Below are 19,280 nucleotides of genomic sequence, written 5' to 3'. Positions count from 1 at the left end.
GCATCTGTGCATTCATTTTATAAGAAAGAATATATTCTCTCAGTATATTTAAAATTAAGAATATGAGCATCATGAGGACACAGAATATATTACAGCTAAATAAATAAGGAAGCAATACATTTATAAAAACCATGCAAATATCAATAATGTTTTACAGGACTTGCAAACTTCCTTCCAAAAATTCTTGTATGTTTTTATTTCTAAAATTCATATATGATAAATTTTATGTTAATCTAGAAAGAAGAAATCATGATATGTAAACTGCACTGTGGGCTACAATCCATGGAGTCTCAAATAGTGGGACACAACTGAGTGACTAACACTTTGACATTCATATTCACGTTTCCTTTATGAAGGAAAAATCATACTGAAGCCACTGTTGTCATTCAGTTCAGTTCAGTTCAGTTTAGTGGCTCAGTCGTGTCTGACTCTTTGCGACCCCATGAATCACAGCACACCAGGCCTCCCTGTCCATCACCAACTCCCAGAGTTCATTCAAACTCATATCCATTGAGTCGGTGATGCCATCCAGCCATCTCATCCTCTGTCGACCCCTTCTTCACCTGCCCCCAATCCCTCCCAGCATCAGAGTCTTTTCCAATGAGTCAACTCTTCGTGTGAGGTGGCCAAAGTATTGGAGTTTCAGCTTTAGCATCATTCCTTCCAAAGAAATCCCAGGGCTGATCTCCTTTAGAATGGACTGGTTGGATCTCCTTGCAGTCCAAGGGACTCTCAAGAGTCTTCTCCAACACCACAGTTCAAAAGCATCAATTCTTCAGTGCTCAGCTTTCTTCACAGTCCAGCTCTCACATCCATACATGACTACTGGAAAAACCATAGCCTTGACTAGACGGACCTTTGTTGGCAAAGTAATGTCTCTGCTTTTTAATATACTATCTGGGTTGGTCATAACTTTCCTTCCAAGGAGTAAGCATCTTTTAATTTCATGGCTGCAATCACCATCTGCAGTGATTTTGGAGCCCCCCAAAATAAAGTCTGATGCTGTTTCCACTGTTTCCCTACCTATTTGCCATGAAGTGATGGGACTGGATGCCATGATCTTCGTTTTCTGAATGTTGAGCTTTCAGCCAACTTTTTCACTCTCCTCTTTCACTTTCATCAAGAGGCTTTTTAGTTCCTCTTCACCTTCTGCCATAAGGGTGGTGTCATCTGCATATATGAGATTACTGATATTTCTCCCAGCAATCTTGATTCCAGCTTGTGCTTCTTCCAGCCCAGCATTTCTCATGATGTACTCTGCATATAAGTTAAATAAGCAGGGTGACAATATACAGCCTCAACGTACTCCTTTTCCTATTTGGAGCCAGTCTGTTGTTCCATGTCCAGTTCTAACTGTTGCTTCCTGACCTGCATATAGGTTTCTCAAGAGGCAGGTCAGGTGGTCTGGTATTCCGATCTCTTTCAGAATTTTCCACAGTTTATTGTGATCCACACAATCAAAGGCTTTGGCATAGTTAATAAAGCACAAATAGATCTTTTTCTGGAACTTTCTTGCTTTTTTGATGATCCAGCAGATGTTGGCAATTTGATCTCTGGTTTCTCTGCCTCTTCTAAAACCAGCTTGAACATCTGGAAGTTCATGGTTCACATATTGCTGAAGCCTGGTTTGGAGAATTTTGAGCATTACTTTACTAGCATGTGAGATGAGTGCAATTGTGCGGTAGTTTGAGCATTCTTTGGCCTTGCCTTTCTTTGGGATTGGAATGAAAACTGACCTTTTCCAGTCCTGTGGCCACTGCTGAGTTTTCCAAATTTGGTGGCATATTGAGTGCAGCACTTTCACAGCATCATATTCCAGGATTTGAAATAGCTTCACTGGAATTCCATCACCTCCACTAGCTTTGTTCATAGTGATGCTTTCTAAGGCCCACTTGACTTCACATTCCAGGATGTCTGGCTCTAGCTGAGTGATCACACCATCGTGATTATCTGGGTCGTGAAGATCTTTTTTGTACAGTTCTTCCGTGTATTCTTGCCACCTCTTCTTAATATATTCTGCTTCTGTCAGGTCCATACCATTTCTGTCCTTTATTGAGCCCATCTTTGCATGAAATGTTCCCTTGGTGTCTCTAATTTTCTTGAAGAGATCTCTAGTCTTTCCCATTCTGTTGTTTTCCTCTATTTCTTTGCATTGATTGCTGAGGAAGGCTTTCTTATCTCTTCTTGCTATTCTTTAGAACTCTGCATTCAGATGCTTATATCTTTCCTTTTCTCCTTTGCTTTTCACTTCTCTTCTTTTCACAGCTATTTGTAAGGCCTCCCCAGACAGCCATTTTGCTTTTTTGCATTTCTTTTCCATGGGGATGGTCTTGATCCCTGTCTCCTGTACAACGTCACAAACCTCAGTTCATAGTTCATCAGGCACTCTATCTATCAGATCTAGGCCCTTAAATCTATTTCTCACTTCCACTGTATAATCATAAGGAATTTGATTTAGGTCATACCTGAATGGTCTAGCAGTTTTCCCTACTTTCTTCAATTTAATTCTGAATTTGGCAATAAGGAGTTGATGATCTGAGCCACAGTCAGCTCCTGGTCTGTTTTCGTTGACTGTATAGAGGTTCTCCATCTTTAGCTGCAAAGAATATAATCAATCTGATTTCGGTGTTGACTATCTGGTGATGTCCATGTGTAGAGTCTTCTGTTGTGTTGTTGGAAGAGGGTGTTTGCTATGACCAGTGCGTTTTCTTGGCAAAACTCTGTTAGTCTTTGCCCTGCTTCATTCTGTATTCCAAGGCCAAATTTGCTTGATACCCCAGGTGTTTCTTGACTTCCTACTTTTGCATTCCAGTCCCCTATAATGAAAAACACATCTTTTTTGGGTTTTAGTTCTAAAAGGTCTTAGATAACAGTAAACCTTTGGAAGAGGCTTAAATGCATATTACACTGTGCATTTTACACTGGGTCTATGCTGCTTCTGCAGAAGAGAGAAATCAGATTGTTAGAATACCATGGTGATGCAAGCTGTCTTAGTACTGTGCTGTCAGGTGGTTTTGCAGTCAGTTTTTAAAATGGGATCCTACATTCAGTTAGCCAATTTCAAAAACCACAAACAGTACTTCTCAATCTTGAGTAGGAAACAAGGCTGAACGCTGATGGGCTGCAGGCAAGTGAAAAGACAGGAGAGTGCTTATTGACGTGGGCAGTTAGTTTCAAGGCAAAGGCTGATTTAAAAAGATACAAACATTAGAGATTTTCAAAAGTAAGTAGAGATGAAAAGTGGAAACATTATGGAGCTCATGACATAATTCAGGCTGTGTGAGATGGTGAAAATTTGACAAAAATACCAATTAGCTTTCTCTTGTTGAGCTGTGCACCGCAAACATATTACAGTATCAAAGTTGATTTGTATAATCAGGGGGTTTTACAAGGCCATGCCAAGCAATTACATTTTCCCATAAATGTTCTTCTAGAAACACTGCTGTGCTCTACGGTATAATGGCTCACTTGTACATTTAAAAGCCTAAACCAACAACATCTTGATGTTAGTTAAGAAAAATATGCTTCCAAACTATTCAGTGATTTGTGCAAAGTGTTAAGTTTAGCCTTTGGGTCAGAACTAGTTTATTTTTCTGAAGTTGTCGAAGCTCTATTTTTTTCATTTGTAAAATGAAGATGCTTCTGATTTTGATTTAGTCATAATTTAGTCAGATAAACAATAATTTACTGAAAGTCCATCTACAAGCTGGGGCTTCCCTGGTGGCTCAGATGGTAAAGAATCTCTAACAACAATGCGGTAATATTGCTAACATTGTGGAAATTTCCTTGGAATGTAAAATAAATGAATTGCACAGTCCTGAATTTAATAACTTGCCATAAGAAGTTTTGTTTGGATTAGACATTTCCCCATAATTCAAAGATGGAGTTGGTTAAGGCAGAAGTTCTGAAATATTTTGGTCTCAAAAGCCTTACCTTCTCTTAACAAATACTGAAGACCTTAAAGTGCTTCAGCTTATAAGCTATATCATGCAGTATTTGTCATATTAGACATTTAAACTCATAAAATTTTAAATAACTATTAATTCATAGAAAAATCACACTGAAAACCAATTGTGTGGTAACATAAAAGCATATTTTAAAACATTGATTAATGTTAACATATCCATTAATGAATATTAATAATACTTAGGGGGATTACATTGTTTCACAATTTTGTCAATCTAATGTCTGGCTTAATAGGACATAGCTAGATGCTCAGATCTGCTTCTGTATTACAAAATTCTAATGTGCTTTTATGATGGAAGTCTATGAAGAAAATGCAGCCTTACAGAGAAATGTAGAGGGAAAAGGGAAGAATGTTTCATAGCCTTTTCACATGGATGCTAGCCCAAACTTCATAAAATGATAGTTTCTCAAAGCTTAGTTGCAATGAGGAACGTGAAACTGTCAGTGTTCATATTCTGTTACATTAGCATCTGTTAATGTATTTTCCTCTTCAAATGCCTCTTTTACCCATGCGTAATTATTTAACACCAAAATCACTAGATAACAGTTATTGGATCACTGTTAAGCAGATATTCCAAATATGAACATATTTCATTACTCAATATCAAAAATCATACTTGTTCACATAAATAATCAACAGTCACATTGAAAAATTACTTCGGTATTGAGGATCTGTCAAATACACACTGATGGATACGTTTCAGTTCGCTTGAATTTCTTCTTTGGCAGCAAATGTTTTCAGTTTGTTTTCCTTGAAAAGTCAGCAGATTTACTCTGTTCTTTCTGCAGAAAAGATATGTAATCAAAATTTTACATTTTTTAAAATTAGTAATTTTGAATGCCTCATCAAGGAGATTCTAAAGTAAAAGGCTTTTGTACCGTCAAGAATGCACGGGGGTGAATTATGTAATGGAACCTAACAGCTAAGGTTTGGTGCCATGGTCCTGATTCAGCAGTTTTATTCACTTATTACTTTTGCACCATCAATGCAACTGTCAACACAGATGTTTCAGTGTAAGTCCTAAGATTTAAAAGTTATCCAACAATTTGAATATTTCAATACTTCTTGTGTTTGTTGCCAAGTGTTCATATAAACGAAGATCTATGATGACTTTGAGAAAAATAAGCAAGCTCAGCCATGTCTGTACATCTGTCTGTCTGTTAGAAAAAAGTAAGGTTCCATAGACAAAATGTTAACTGTCTTCTTGTTTAAAGCTAAAATTTTACATCTGCAAGTTACTATATAGTTAGAAAGCGGCAGTGTCTTGGGTTGTGTTGCTTTTTAAAAAAATACTTCTCAGCCAGTAGACATTCAACAGTGTCAGCTGACGAAAGCATTGCTTGATTAGTTTTTCTGGTCTTGTGTTTGCTTCCCCAGTCAACACAATAACTTGCTTTGTAAGATATTTCAGTGACTGTTATTTTTAGTTTGAAAAGTGAAACATGAAATTTCGCTTTTTTTGGTTTTGCAATATTATTTTTTGTTTATTCAAAATTTTCCCAAATGAAAAGTAATATTTATAACTATGCAATTATATAACATTATCTCATATACTTATACAATCATTAACATGCATTATTTCACCATAAAATTAAAATATGTTTATTTTACTATATTTAAAGAGACATTGTAGACTTTTGTAAAATTAGACAACTTGCTTTCTTAACCTAAGTGCATGTTTTAACACCTAACGATGCTGAAAAAGAAATTGAAATAACAGTTCTGACTCATGGAGGTGAAAGATCTCCTTCAAAGAAAATGAACTAAACTCTAAATAAGAAATGAAAGTATAATGAAATCTGTACTTCCCCAGGCTTCATAGATGTTAAAATTTAACTGACTGTGTGTTATGCAACAGGACATTCTTGAATGGTATTACTGCATAAGTTCAGTTGTGGCATAATTTTGAGGTCAATCATTAAAGAAAAAGAACTGAATTTTTCTACTGTAAATGTGACGAACTCTTTAAAATCAAAAAATGAGCTGTTACAGCTTTCAAACTAGAAATGCAAAAGACAGCAAAGCGTCTTAAAAGGTAAGTTCTCACACTGGTTGGAGAAGCACACACAATACTCTCTCTAAAAGAGAATTTTAGCTTTTAAAGAGCATATTATGTTTATGTTTAAAATATTCAAGACTTCCCAGACTATTAACTGTCTCAGAATAATGCTGCAAACTGTCACAATAAAACTACTATAAAATATATTTCTTCCTAAATCACAATAGGGCAAATTATTAACAGCAATAAAGCTGAAGGAAAAATAGTTTTTTCCCCCATCTTTTCATTGCTTATGTAAAGCTTTTTCATTTTATTTGGAGTACATTTCTTCTTTCCATAAATAAGAAACCTCTTTGGAATATGAATTTCATTCTTTTCTCAAACTTTAGATACAGACATTGTAATGGTGATGGAAAAAGTGAGTTTTAGTCTCCTCCATCTCTGACAAAATGTCCATCCTTCACAGTAAGAAAAACATATTATAAATACATTTATTTCATTTCAGAGGAAATACTGTTAAATTTCATAATGCTTATACTTTATCTATCGCTCCATATTTATCTATCTATATATGCATGTGTGTGTGTGTTTGTGTGTGTGTATTTATAAAATAGGACAGGAAAAACATACTAATTCTAGCCGTGCTTCCGTGTGGACTCAAGACAAAATTCAAGATTTCTAAATTAGAATGTATTGGACAAGAATGGAGTTACAGAGATTATAGCAGGGGAAATTAAAGATAACAGGTCAGTGCCCTATTAAATCATTGAGAATAAAGTGGGCTCATCTCTGAAACTGTATGTCATCTCTACCCTAAACTCACTGCCTGAGACTGCTCTTGAAAACATAAGTGAATCCTCCTTTAACCATACTTGTGATGTCATCACGTGTCACGTAGGATCTGAAAAACTCTGCCCTACATTCCCGAGAAATGAGGATAGCAAAAGACACCATTTTAGTAGGATTGTGAAACAGGTTAGCCATTGGCTATCATGAAAGTGTCTCCTGCGCCCTAGAGGCCCCTGACCATAACTTGAACAGTGTTGGGTTAGGAGAATAATTTATGATAAAAACAGCAAAATCCTAAAACCTCAGTAATTTCAGGTAATTGAAATTTACTTCTTGCTCATGTAGCCTCATCAGGAAAAGGCTGTGTTCCACTTCCATTTCAGAATTGGAGCTGGAGTTCTACGTCTTCAGAGTCTGCCTCCTGATGTTGACCCCGGGAGAGAGAAAGGGAGTGGATGATTTTTTCAAGAAATACTTGTGAGCTCAACCTTCAAGTGAACATTACTGTTTTGCCCACATTTCACTGGACACGGTACCCAGAGTTGCAAGGAAGCCTGGAAACATAGTCAGCTGTGTGCCCAAGAAGAAAAAAGATGTGGTTCAGTAAATAGGAAGTCAGTCTTAAATACAACACCTAAGTACACTTAAATACAACAATGATTTCCTGTAAGTGCCTCTGGATTGGAAAAGTGTTGATATAAAGCATTGCAAATCAGTCAACAATACAAGATAATCAAGTTATATCCGTTCATATAAATCATAAAAGTTATACATATAACTTGATTATCTTGTACTGTTGACTGATTTGCAATTATTTTTATACGCAATGACAAAGACATATGTTATATTCAGTAACATTTATTGTGCACCTGTTATGTCCAAGCAGTGTCTAAGGTCATGGATAAAGGGAGGAAGAATAGATAGAAAGGCCCTTGTGAACTTCTTTATAGTCTAGTGGGAGTAGGTGGTCAATAAAAAGATAATAAATATGAAATAATAATGAGTTTTTATATTTTAAAGAATGAACAAAAGAAAGTGGGAGTCAATGCTGCCTTAGAGTGGGTCATTCAGAAAGGTCTTTCCTCAAAGATATTTGAGCCAAGAACTGGAGAATAAGAAAGATGCATGAGTGCAGAGCCCTGGGGGAGAGAGCCTGCAGACCCAGAAAAGAGCAAGTTCTAAGTGCTGAGCATGAGAACAGCCTGCGGTGCTGGAGACACGGAAGGCGATCATGTGTTTTGAGAGGAGAGAGTGAGGTTAGCAGCCTGGGGTGTGCTGGGCAGGTGGTCTGGGAAATGAACACCCAGGATGTTGTGTTCCATTACAGAGAGTTGTGGCTTTAACCTCAGGGCAATGGGAAGCCAGGTGTGTATCATGATTTGATTTGTGTTTCTAAAAGTTGATTCACATCGTTTAGTGGAGCATAGACTTGGGGAGCTCTAAATCCAAGGTCACTGTGCTTCTGCATAATAATTTATGTCATTGCCCTGGACAAACTGAAGCAATAAATCAATCTCAATATCCTTAAATTCAGTGTTGGCTGTTTTTACAAATCACTGTGTTATTTTTTTGTTTCTGCAGCTCACAGGGGCCATGTATTAATATGCTCGTCATATTACTGGTGTCTAATTCACAAATGATTATTTTCCCCAAAGAATTTTTTTAAGCAATCACTGCTTCACCATTAATACAATGACAAAAATACATTTTTTCAATTCTCAGAACTGGAATTTCTCTCAACGTTGTCTGGCATGAGTTATAAAAATGACAAATGTTAGCCTTCAAACTAGAGAATAGAATACCAACTACATTCTCACAGGAATCACAGGAACAGCTCTGCAAGGTTGAAACATTCTCATCAAAAAGGAGATAGTGAGTAGCACTAATTACCATTGTTAAGTATTATGCAAAATAGTAAAAAAGAATGTAATGAATAATAAAGATTTCAGCTAACCGAGGATGAGATGGTTAGAGCGCATCACCGACTCAACGGACATGAGTTTGAGCAAGCTGTGGGAGATAGTGAAGGGCAGGGGAACCTGGCGTGCTGCAGTCCATGGCATCCCAAAGACTCAGACACAACTGAACAACAAAAATAACTGAAGTAGGCAAGCTTAATGGCTGGATCTTTTCAATACCAATAAAACTGCTAAATGATGACAGGCAGTTTGCATAATTCTCTACAAAATAATTCTTTTCTTGTATACAGTAGGTATTGACATACACATATCTTGAAAAAATGATCAAATACCCATTGACTTAGATGAAGGGGAAAAAGTCTCTGCTAGGAGGAGACCGATCAAAATAAACTCTTTGTCTTCATTTCTGTTTCTTTAATGGAAATTCCATGCAGGTATTTCTGTTTTTCTTTTCCAAAAAGGCAAAAGAACTGTTTTCAAAATACTTATGCAAAAGAATTTCTTTGTTGATTTTAAATGCATGGTTATTCTAACAGTGTCCTGCAATAAAGTGAGTCTAAGAAGAAGACAGAGGACATGTCTAAATTGTAGGAGGAACAATCCCACAATCCTTTCAGCTTCAACAGATCAGTGCAATTTACTAGTTAAAAAACCCACAAAAAATTAAATATTTCCTTTACTTTGTAGAACTAGTGACATCAGTCTGCAGTTATGGGCTTGTGCATTCACATACAGAGATGCACTAAGAAGCATCCTCAGATACACACGGACATACACGCACACGTGGTATTAATATCCAGACCTAATTCCATCCAGAAAGAGTGCTAGCCTTCAATATTTCAACCCCAGACCATTATCAAGTGGTGTCTTGCAAAACATTTCTAACTTTGTATGACTTTTGATTTATCACTAATACCATAGTAGCAAAGACAAATTAAATTTCACAATCATCTTTTAAATTGAATACCATGTGTCTCCAAGATAAATCATAGCCTTTGATGCCTTTGCCCATAAATAAGAGAAAATCAATTCAAAGTAACTGAGACTATAGGGACGTGTATTGTTTCAAAAAGCAAGAAGCTCAGAGAGTTGCAAGTCCAGACAAGGTGAATACAATGCCCAGTGATATCCTTAAGGACTCACAGTTCTCCATGGTTCCATTCTGCTCATCATTTGTTGTGGTTGTTTAATCACTAAGTTGTTTCCAACTCTTTTGTGACCCCATAGACTATAGCCCACCAGACTCCTCTGTCCATGGAATTCTCCAGTCAAGAATACTGGAGTGGGTTGCTATTTCCTTCTCCAGAGGATCTTCCTGACCCAGGGAATCTAACCCTCATCTCTTGCACTGCAGGCAGATTTTTTTTTTTTTTTTTTTACCACTAAGACACCTGGGAAGTCTCTGCTCATCATAAGAGTCAGCATTTTCTTTCTTTAGCCTCTGCCAACATCATAAGTTGCCCATCACACATGATCCCAAAGGGGCCAACACCAACATGGTGACAACCTGAGCTGGGAAAACTATATGCCTTGTCTCTATATATTATCAAGTGAAACATTCTCAGAAGCCCTCCAATAGGTTCAGTGGTATGTTATCCTGGCTGCATAGTCACTTCAGAATCAATTCCAGGAAATGGAAACGAGACTTCCACTTTTGGTTTATAACAATTAAGATGGTTGATAACAATTAAGATGCTGCACAGGCTCATGATAAATCAGGCTTCCCTGAAAGCACATGTGGGGCAGGTGGTAAAAAATCCACCTGCCAAGGCAGGAGACTCAAGTTCAATACCTGGGTCAGGATGATCCCCTGGAGAAGGCAATGGTAACCCACTTCAGTATTCTTACCTGGAGAATCCCATGGAAAAAGGAGCCTGGCGGGCTGCAGTCCATGGGGTCACAAAGAGTCAAATACAACTGGGTGACTGAGCAGGAAAACACCTGAATGAGCAGAGAAGGACAGACCCCTGGCCTGGAGGAGACTGAGAAGACTGGGAGGAGACTGGTTGTTGAGTAGACAGAATCCTGAGGAGCACTTTGAAAACTAGCATGGGATGAAGAGTTGGCGAAGAAGATTTGAGGAAAACAGGATCGGGAATTCCCTGGTGGTCCAGAGGTTAGGACTCGTCACTTTTACTTCCGAGGGTCTGGGTTCAATCCCCAGTCAAAGAAGTAAGATCGCACAGGGTGCACAGCCCAGCCAATACACTACCACCAAAGGAGCAATGTAGTGCAGTTGGCCGGAGGAGAGGGACTTTATGGTTTATGGTGTTCCACTTTCAATTCTGTTTCAATTTAAAGACTCTTTGAAATCACACAAAATAATTGTAACTAGAATAGGTGAACGTTTACCCAAACCTTGACTTACCTATAGATTTTATTGTTGGTGAGTCGCTCAGCGGTGTCAGACTCTTTTGTGACCCCCATGGACTGTAGCCTGCCAGGCTCCTCTGTCCATGGGGATTCTCCAGGCAAGAATGCTGGAGTGGGTTTCCATCTCCTCCTCCAGGGCATCATCCCACCCTAGGGCTCGAACCCACGTCTCCTGCATCGCCTGCATCGGCAGGTGGATTTTTTACCACTGTACCACCTGGGAAGCCCTGACTACGGATTCATATTACAAAAAAAAAAATGTTGTCTGATTATAAAGACAATGAGTAAGATTTTTACTTGATTATTAGATGAAGGAATGACTTTGGAAGGTTTTTTAAAGTGGCTCTTTGATAAAAATCCTGTAGTAATAATATTATATAAATTAACATTACAGTCTTAACATTATTATATGGTTTTTATTTAACCATTGAATTTCCCTTAATAGGTTTATAGGGGAGATTCCTGAGTGATTCAACGATATCTTACTCAGTATCATTTTAAGTCATAAATACAGAATAAGACTAATTGTCTTTTTCTCAATTTTTAAGATCCTGACTTTAAGGACCTTGGAGTTTTGAAACCATTACCAGGTTGGTAAAACAGATATTTAATACTGTTCAGAAACCTTTGTTTTCTGCTGTGATATATACTTTTGGTTTATTACTCAAGTTCCATTTTTGTATGTTTGTCTGGCATCTCGTTATTTAGTGTGTGAGTTTGAGATGGGCGGCCCTGAAGGCATTGTGGAGTCTATACAAATTATGAAGGAAGGCAAAGCTTCTGCTAGCGAGGCTGTTGATTGCAAGTGGTTCATCCGAGCACCCCCGCGATCCAAGGTCAGTCTCAAGGTGAAATGCAGGTTTGACAGACAACTTGAAAAGTGTCTCCAGCATTGCATTGCTTTGAACCAACCAGACATGCTCAGTATATTTCAAAGTGCAATCATAAGTGATCACTTTATTTTTGTTTTGAAATGTAGCATGTCTTCCTCTGTTTAAAGTAACTTTCAAGGTCACAATAATATGGAAAGAATGCTGAAGAGATCCGGATAATCTGGACAAGAGACTCTAGGGTAAATCTACCTCTAAAAAATGTATTGAAATGTAAGCAAGCTATGGTTTAATTAACTTATGCCCTTATTGTCAATGTCTGCAGTTTGCTTGCTTTTTAACTTAAAATCTATGAAAGAAATTGTCCAGGGCTCACAAAGTCATGCTTTTCTGGTGTGTAACACTGTGGTCCAGATTCAGACTCAGATCTCTGTTTTGGAAACACTTGTTTAGAACAACTCTATTCATGCTATTACAGATGTGTCTTAAGAAATACTGGGATGAGAATTTTGTACCAGTAGCAATCACTGGTTTAGTGTGTTGATTATTTGCTTATTCTCCCTTTATTGTCATCCTTTAGAAGTAGAATATAGTTACAATAAAGCTTTATTGATTTGTTAGATTTAGAATTGCTGGTTTACTGAGGTTGAACAGTTGTTATTTAATTAATTGGCCTAGTGTGTCTATAAACTCTCAAGCACTATGGTGAACAAATGAAAAATTATGCTATCATATTTAATTTTTAGACAACCATGTATCAAAATAATCCATGAAATAAGACAAGATCATTGAGGTATTTATAAGGTGTAGTAGAGTAAAGAAGATCACTTGCCCCTGGTGAGGGGAATCAAAGGTAGGATCAAGTTGCATTGCAAGGCATCGTCTGAGTTTTGGTGAGAAATGATGCTCTCAGGTAGACAGGGTGGGACTTGCCTTGATAGGTGGAGTAAATAGCTTCCCTGCGGTCGTGGGATCATAAGAGATCGCCCCTCTCGGGGATTAATTGCTTGTGACCACATGAAAGCAGAATTCCGGAGGTGAATTGTTAAGCTGAAGGATTCCGTCAGTGCCCTTCAAGAGCCCAGATTCATCCTGAGTGCGTTAGTGATGCGTGTGTGTGTGTGTGTGTGTGTGCTGAGTCCCTTCAGTCGGGTCCAACTCTGAGACCTCATGGACTGTCGCCTGCCAGGCTTCTCCATCCACGGGATTCTGCAGGCAAGAATACTGGAGTGGCTTGCCACGCCCTCCTCTTAGTGATACATACGAGACTGTGAAACAGCAAAGTGATGTGGTCAGATGCGTATGTTCAAAAAAACAGATTTTCCTTGTCTGGAAAGGACAGAGTTGTCACCCGAGGCTAGATATGAAAGAATTTGGTGGCTGGATATTCCAAATGAGGGAAAAATAAGACTCATCTCCATGTGAGTTGGTATTTCAGGAAATACTTTTATCTTTCGTCTCTTGATTTCCTATGCATATGTCTTTGGGGTTTGCGTATAATTTGGAAGTGTGGCATATTTTTCCCAAACTTCTGGTGATGGAGATTCAGACCATGGTCCACTTTCCAGCTTTATCACCACAGGTCTCTCTGCATCAGAACAAATCTTTTAAAAGGTTAATTAACTTTGTTAAAATTATGATTTATGATGAAAGACATAGTAATACTTCCATTAAAAAGACCCAAGGCTACTGGGGACATAAAACCCAACCTACTACAAGGATTATGTGAGAGTTCAATTACAGTTTATTATGTTCTTACATAATTTGTGGATTCACATGTGCTATTCATTTTCCTTCAACTCTATGAGTGAACGCTATTTTAGATTTTTTTTTCAACAGGAAGTATCTGAGCCCCACCTCACGGTCATAACTGGCATCTTTGTCACCGCAGTGTCAAAGAGAGGGTGTCAATGAAAGTGTGAACACACACCGTTTCCTTCCAGCTGGTAAATAGACCATCTTTTGTACAATCCCAGAACAGTACCAGGTGTACCTGCCTGGTACAGAATCTGGCATTCTGTGACCCAAAGGGGAAGCCGCCTGCAGAGCTGAACAAAGATGGCTCTATTGTGACAGGCCTTCTCTGTTAAATTAAAGGTTAGAGGATGGGAAGTGGCTTTGAATAACTGTTGAACAAAGCAGTGGAGATGACACTTTACTTGGGGTTTCTATTTATATGGAGGTCCTAGCAGCCTAGGAGAACAGACTATCAAAGCCCAAGTTAAGCTTGAAATGGCTCCTGTGAATATGTGAATGCTAACTGGTGATTGTAACATATTACACAATGAAAGTGCTAAATAGCTTACTGGGGTTCCATTAAAATTTACATCAAGTGTATGTCACTTCTCAGCCCTTTCATAAATAGAAAATACACTATCTGATACTGCCTTTGTTTGAGAATTGTAATACAGATGATTGCCTTTAATTAGAATGTGATTAACCCAGATTCCTTAGAAATTGGAATACCAGAGCCAGAAAGAAAGTTGGAAATCCATTACTGATAAGTGCGTTTAACAGATGAATAAGCAGAGTCAGGATAGTGAAGTTGGTTAACAATGAGATGTTGAAATATGTCTCTGTAAGCAACTCTTTCAGAGAAGGCAATGGCAGGCCACACTGGTACTCTTGCCTGGAAAATCCCATGGACAGAGGAGCCTGGTAGGCTGCAGTCCATGAGGTCAATACGAGTCTGACACGACTGAGCGACTTCACTTTCACTTTTCACTTTCACGCATTGGAGAAGGAAATGGCAACCCACTCCAGTGTTCTTGCCTGGAGAATCCCAGGGACGGGGGAGCCTGGTGGGCTGCCGTCTATGGGGTTGCACAGAGTCGGACACGACTGAAGCGACTTAGCAGCAGCAGCAGCAAGCAACTCTTTGGCTTTCATATAGATTCTAGAGCAAGTGAGATGGGAGCATATTAATTGTGTCTAGTTCTGGATCAGGTTCAGTAAAGAACCACTAGAGAAGGATATTAGATGAGCCAATGATGGTAACAGTGTTAATTTTGTGAAGGTTGGAGCTTATTTCTCTCTAGGTGCGTGCGTATGTGTGTGTCAGGTCACTTCAGTTGTGTCCAACTCTGCAACCCTATGGACTGCAGCCTATCAGGCTTCTCTGTCCATGGGATTCTCCAGGCAAGAATACTGGAGGAGGTTGCTGTGCCCTCCTCCAGGGCATCTTTCTGCCCCAGGGATGGAACCTGTGTCTCTTACGTCTACCTGCATTAGCAGGTGGGTTCTTGACCACTAGTGCCATCTGGGAAGGCCCTTCTCTGTAGGTACCCAGTGCCAGGAAAAATCTGTCATTCAGTTAACACTCATGGAAAAAATAAACTGATATATATATATATATATATATATATATAAAAAAAACTGGACATTGTGACAATCTATAAACATCTGAAGAACTGTCAGGAAATAGAATTAACAAGATAAGACTTAATTTGCATATTTTTAAAGTACTGAAATTTATTTGAATGCTTGGATCTAGAGAAACATTCAATATAAAGAAGGTTTTTGTTTTTTATTTTAATAATGGAGATGTCCAAAGATCAAATGAGAATTCATGGGAGGAATCCAATAAAGTTTGGCTGGGATTTTGTATAATAATTAAAAAGTCAAGTTATTTTTTGGCATAGATAATACTAAACTCCTTTTAAGACCAAAACCTGATGAATCTATGATAAGTAACTGGTCAAATATTTGATTAGTTAGTAGAAGGATTGAAGCAAGTCTCTCTCTTGACTCCCAATCCCGTGTGATGTCACAAATAAGTAAAAAGACTTATAAAAGTATATAAATTTAAGATTATTTATTTAATAATTAAGGTTTTGGGAGAATAAAACTATAAATTTTATTAACTATCCATCATTTAAAGCTTCAAAATAGTTTTTTAAATGTTACTTAATTCAAAATGTTGTGAATAATATTAAGACAAAAAAGAACAAATTTACAAATACGATAAATTAATATTTTATAGTGAAGTTGAGTTTTCAGACTCATGTGACCTTAGCAAAGACCACAGTGCAGCTCACCAATACTTCTGACCTACAGAACTTAGAGATAATGCATGCACATTATTTAAAGCAGAATTCCGGGGCCGGGGGTGGGTGGGTAGTGGTAACGAATCCACCAGCCAGTGCAGGAATTGCAAGACACGTGGGTTCGATCCCTGGGTTGGGAAGATCCCTGGAGGAGGAAATGGTAACCCACTCCAGTATTCTTGCCTAGAGAATCCTATGGACAGAGGAGCCTGGCAGGTTATAATCCATGGGGTCACAAAGAGTCGGACAAGACTGAACGACTGAGCACAGCTACACAACAACATTGTTTAAAGCTGCTCAGTTTGGGGTGATTTGTTATGGGAGCAAGGAGAAAATTAATGCATCAGCAAAGGGCAGCAGCAAAAATTGATGACAATGATAAAATTAGGGGCTCTAAAGACTGAGCCTGCCCTTATTATCTCAATTCGATGAACAACATGAAAATCTTAACTGACTAGAGAACTACCTATGACAGTATTATGCTTCAACTTTGTTTTTAAATGAAATCTCAGTTTGTAGCGTCAAATTTTGTAAAGTTACTGAGATGCTTGTGTGTCCAGGCCAGAAAATCACGTTAATATTGTTTTATCTGGGTTTGTTGTGGGGAGTGTGTGTTTTTTCAACACTTTAGAACACAGTATGATGTTCTGGTTTTCTCCTCTGAATAAAGTGTATGCTGCTGTCCTCCAAAGTCATGGGATATACTACTTAAAATTAGAAGGCCCTGCAAGTCCAGCCACAAACAAACAGCAACCACAGAAGTCCTGGGCAACACGCTTTTTAGAATGTAGCTTTATCTATCAAAATGTAAAGTAATATTGAAACTGTGGTCAGTGTTTCTCAGACTGTGGTGTATTTAATTTATATTTATCATGGAGAAAACTATTCTGGCAAGTCTTAAAAAATGACGCCAAACAGTGTTTGTTTTTTGCACATCATTGGGAGACAGATGATGGAAGCAGGTTGAATGGTTGATATTAAATGTTTGCAAGTATATTAACTTAGTAAATTGTTAGCCAGATATCCTTGGTTTAAATATGCAAAAGGGATTCTACTCTCCTATTAGTGTGACTTGGAAGACAGACATTACTAGAAATTGCTTATATATTCTAAGCCTCCTACGTCCTATTCCATAAATCATTTTGTCAGCTCAAACTCTTTGTGACTGATTAGAAAGAAGAATGCATCAAATTGATGCACTGAGACGAGATTGTAATCTGACTATTTTACTGAAGTTATATATGATTCTGTTTATCACTTTCTCTTTTCTTCAGTAGACACACTAAAAAGCTTTCTATTGTTTTCGACCTTAAGTAAAAACACTGTCACATGGCATTTTTCCCCTTAGTGATATTGTGGCATGAGCTTTAAGCTGACAAAATATCATTTAAATCCTAATGTGGGATGGTTTTTAAATATGGTATATACTATAGCTAGAGTGGGAAAACTTGATCACTGGTCTGGTTAATGGATTTGGTTTGTGCAGTAACAACTCTGTACTCAGTAAAGTTTTCACTGGAATATTTTATTTATGTTTTAGAATTATCTTTAAAAGTTTTAAAATGATTGAATGCTTCAGAAGTGAATATATAATATCCAGTGACTGTAATTGTTCAACTCCTCTACGGATAGTATTCTAATAAGTTTAGTTCAGTTGCTCAGTCGTGTCTGACTCTTTGAACCCCATGGACTGCAGCACACCAGGCTTCTTTGTCCATCACCAACTCCCGGAGTTTACTCAAACTCACATCCATTGAGTGGATCATGCCATCCAACCATCTCATCCTCTGTCGCCCACTTGTCTTCCTGCCTTCAGTCGTTCCCAGCATTAGGGTCTTTTCCAGTGAGTCAGTTCTTCACATCAGGTGGCCAAAGTACTGGAGTTTCAGCTTCAGAGTCAGTCGCTACAATGAATATTCAGGACTGGTTTCATCTCCTTGCTGTCCAAGGGACTCTCAAGAGTCTTCTCCAACACCACAGTTCAAAAGCATCAATTCTTTGGCACTCAGCTTTCTTTATAGTCCAACTCTCACATCCATATATGACTACTGGAAAAACCAAAGCTTTGACTAGACAGACCTTTGTTAGCAAAGTAATGTCTCTGCTTTTTAATATGTTGTCTAGGTTGGTCGTAACATTTCATCCAAGGAGCAAGTGTCTTTTAATTCCATGGCTGCAGTCACCATCTGGAGTGATTTTGGAGCCCCCAAAATATAAAGTTTCTCACTGTTTCCATTGTTTCTCTATCTATTTGCCATGAAATGATGGGACCAGATGCCATGATCTTAGTTTTCTGAATGTTGAGTTTTAAGCCAACTTTTTCACTCTCCTCTTTGACATTCATCAAGAGAATCTTTAGTTCTTTGCTTTCTGCCATAAGGGTAGTATCATCTGCATATCTGAGGTTATTGGTGTTTCTCCCAGCAATCTTGATTCCAGCTTGTGTTCCATCCAGCCTGGCATTTCGCATGAGGTGGCAATGGCACCCCACTCTGGTACTCTTGCCTGGAAAATCCCATGGATGGAGGAGCCTGGTAGGCTGCAGTCCATGGGGTCGCTAAGAGTCAGACACGACTAAGCAGCTTCACTTTCACTTTTCACTTTCATGCATTGGAGAAGGAAATGGCAACCCACTCCAGTGTTCTTGCCTGGAGAATCCCAGGGACAGGGGAGCCTGGTGGGCTGCCATCTATGGGGTCGCACAGAGTTGGACACGACTAAAGCGACTTAGCAGCAGCAACTCTGCATATAAGTTAAATAAGCAGGGTGACAATATACAGCCTTGACTTACTCCTTTCCCTATTTGGAACCAGTCTGTTGTTCCATGTCCAGTCCTAACTGTTGCTTCTTGACTTGAGTACAGATTTTTCAGAAGGCAGGTCAGGTTGCTGGCGTTCCCATCTCTTGAAGAGTTTTCCACATTTTACTGTGATCCACAGAGTCAAATGCTTTGGCGTAGTCAATAAAGTAGAAGTAGAATGTTTTTCTGGAACGCTCTTCCTTTTCGATGATCCAGCGGATGTTGGCAATTTGATCTATGGTTCCTCTGCCTTTTTTAAATCCAGCTTGAACATCTGGAAGTTCATGGTTCACATACTGTTAAAGCCTGGCTTGGAGAATTTTGAGCATTATTTTACTAGCGTGTGAGATGAGTGCAATTGTGCAGTAGTCTGAGCGTTCTTTGGCACTGCCTTTCTTTGGGATTGGAATAAAAACTGAACTTTTCCAGTCCTGTGGCCACAGCTGAGTTTTTCAAAGTTGCTGGCATGTTGAGTGCAGCATTTTCACAATATCATCTTTTAGGATTTGAAATAGCTCTAATAAGAATGGTCTTTAAACATAGAAGGTTCTTCCACT

The 19,280-nt window shown here is 38.4% G+C and overlaps 1 protein-coding gene across 2 annotated transcripts in view; it reads left to right on the top strand.

Annotated features, from left to right (window-relative positions):
- Positions 1-19,280, top strand: part of NETO1 (neuropilin and tolloid like 1) — a 103,115-nt gene that overhangs the window by 46,963 nt on the left and 36,872 nt on the right. For both annotated transcript variants that reach the window (XM_040264352.1, XM_040264353.1), the window contains exons 5-6: positions 11,596-11,637; positions 11,756-11,883. In XM_040264352.1, the coding sequence (XP_040120286.1) occupies positions 11,596-11,637; positions 11,756-11,883 (170 nt within the window). The remainder of the gene's footprint in view (positions 1-11,595; positions 11,638-11,755; positions 11,884-19,280) is intronic.

This window comes from Oryx dammah, unplaced genomic scaffold (genome assembly GCF_014754425.2).
Source record: "Oryx dammah isolate SB20612 unplaced genomic scaffold, SCBI_Odam_1.1 HiC_scaffold_22, whole genome shotgun sequence".
Classification (NCBI taxonomy): Eukaryota; Metazoa; Chordata; class Mammalia; order Artiodactyla; family Bovidae; genus Oryx; species Oryx dammah.
The sequence above is the reverse complement of the archived record's forward strand: the minus strand, read 5'-3'. Positions and strand labels throughout refer to the sequence as shown.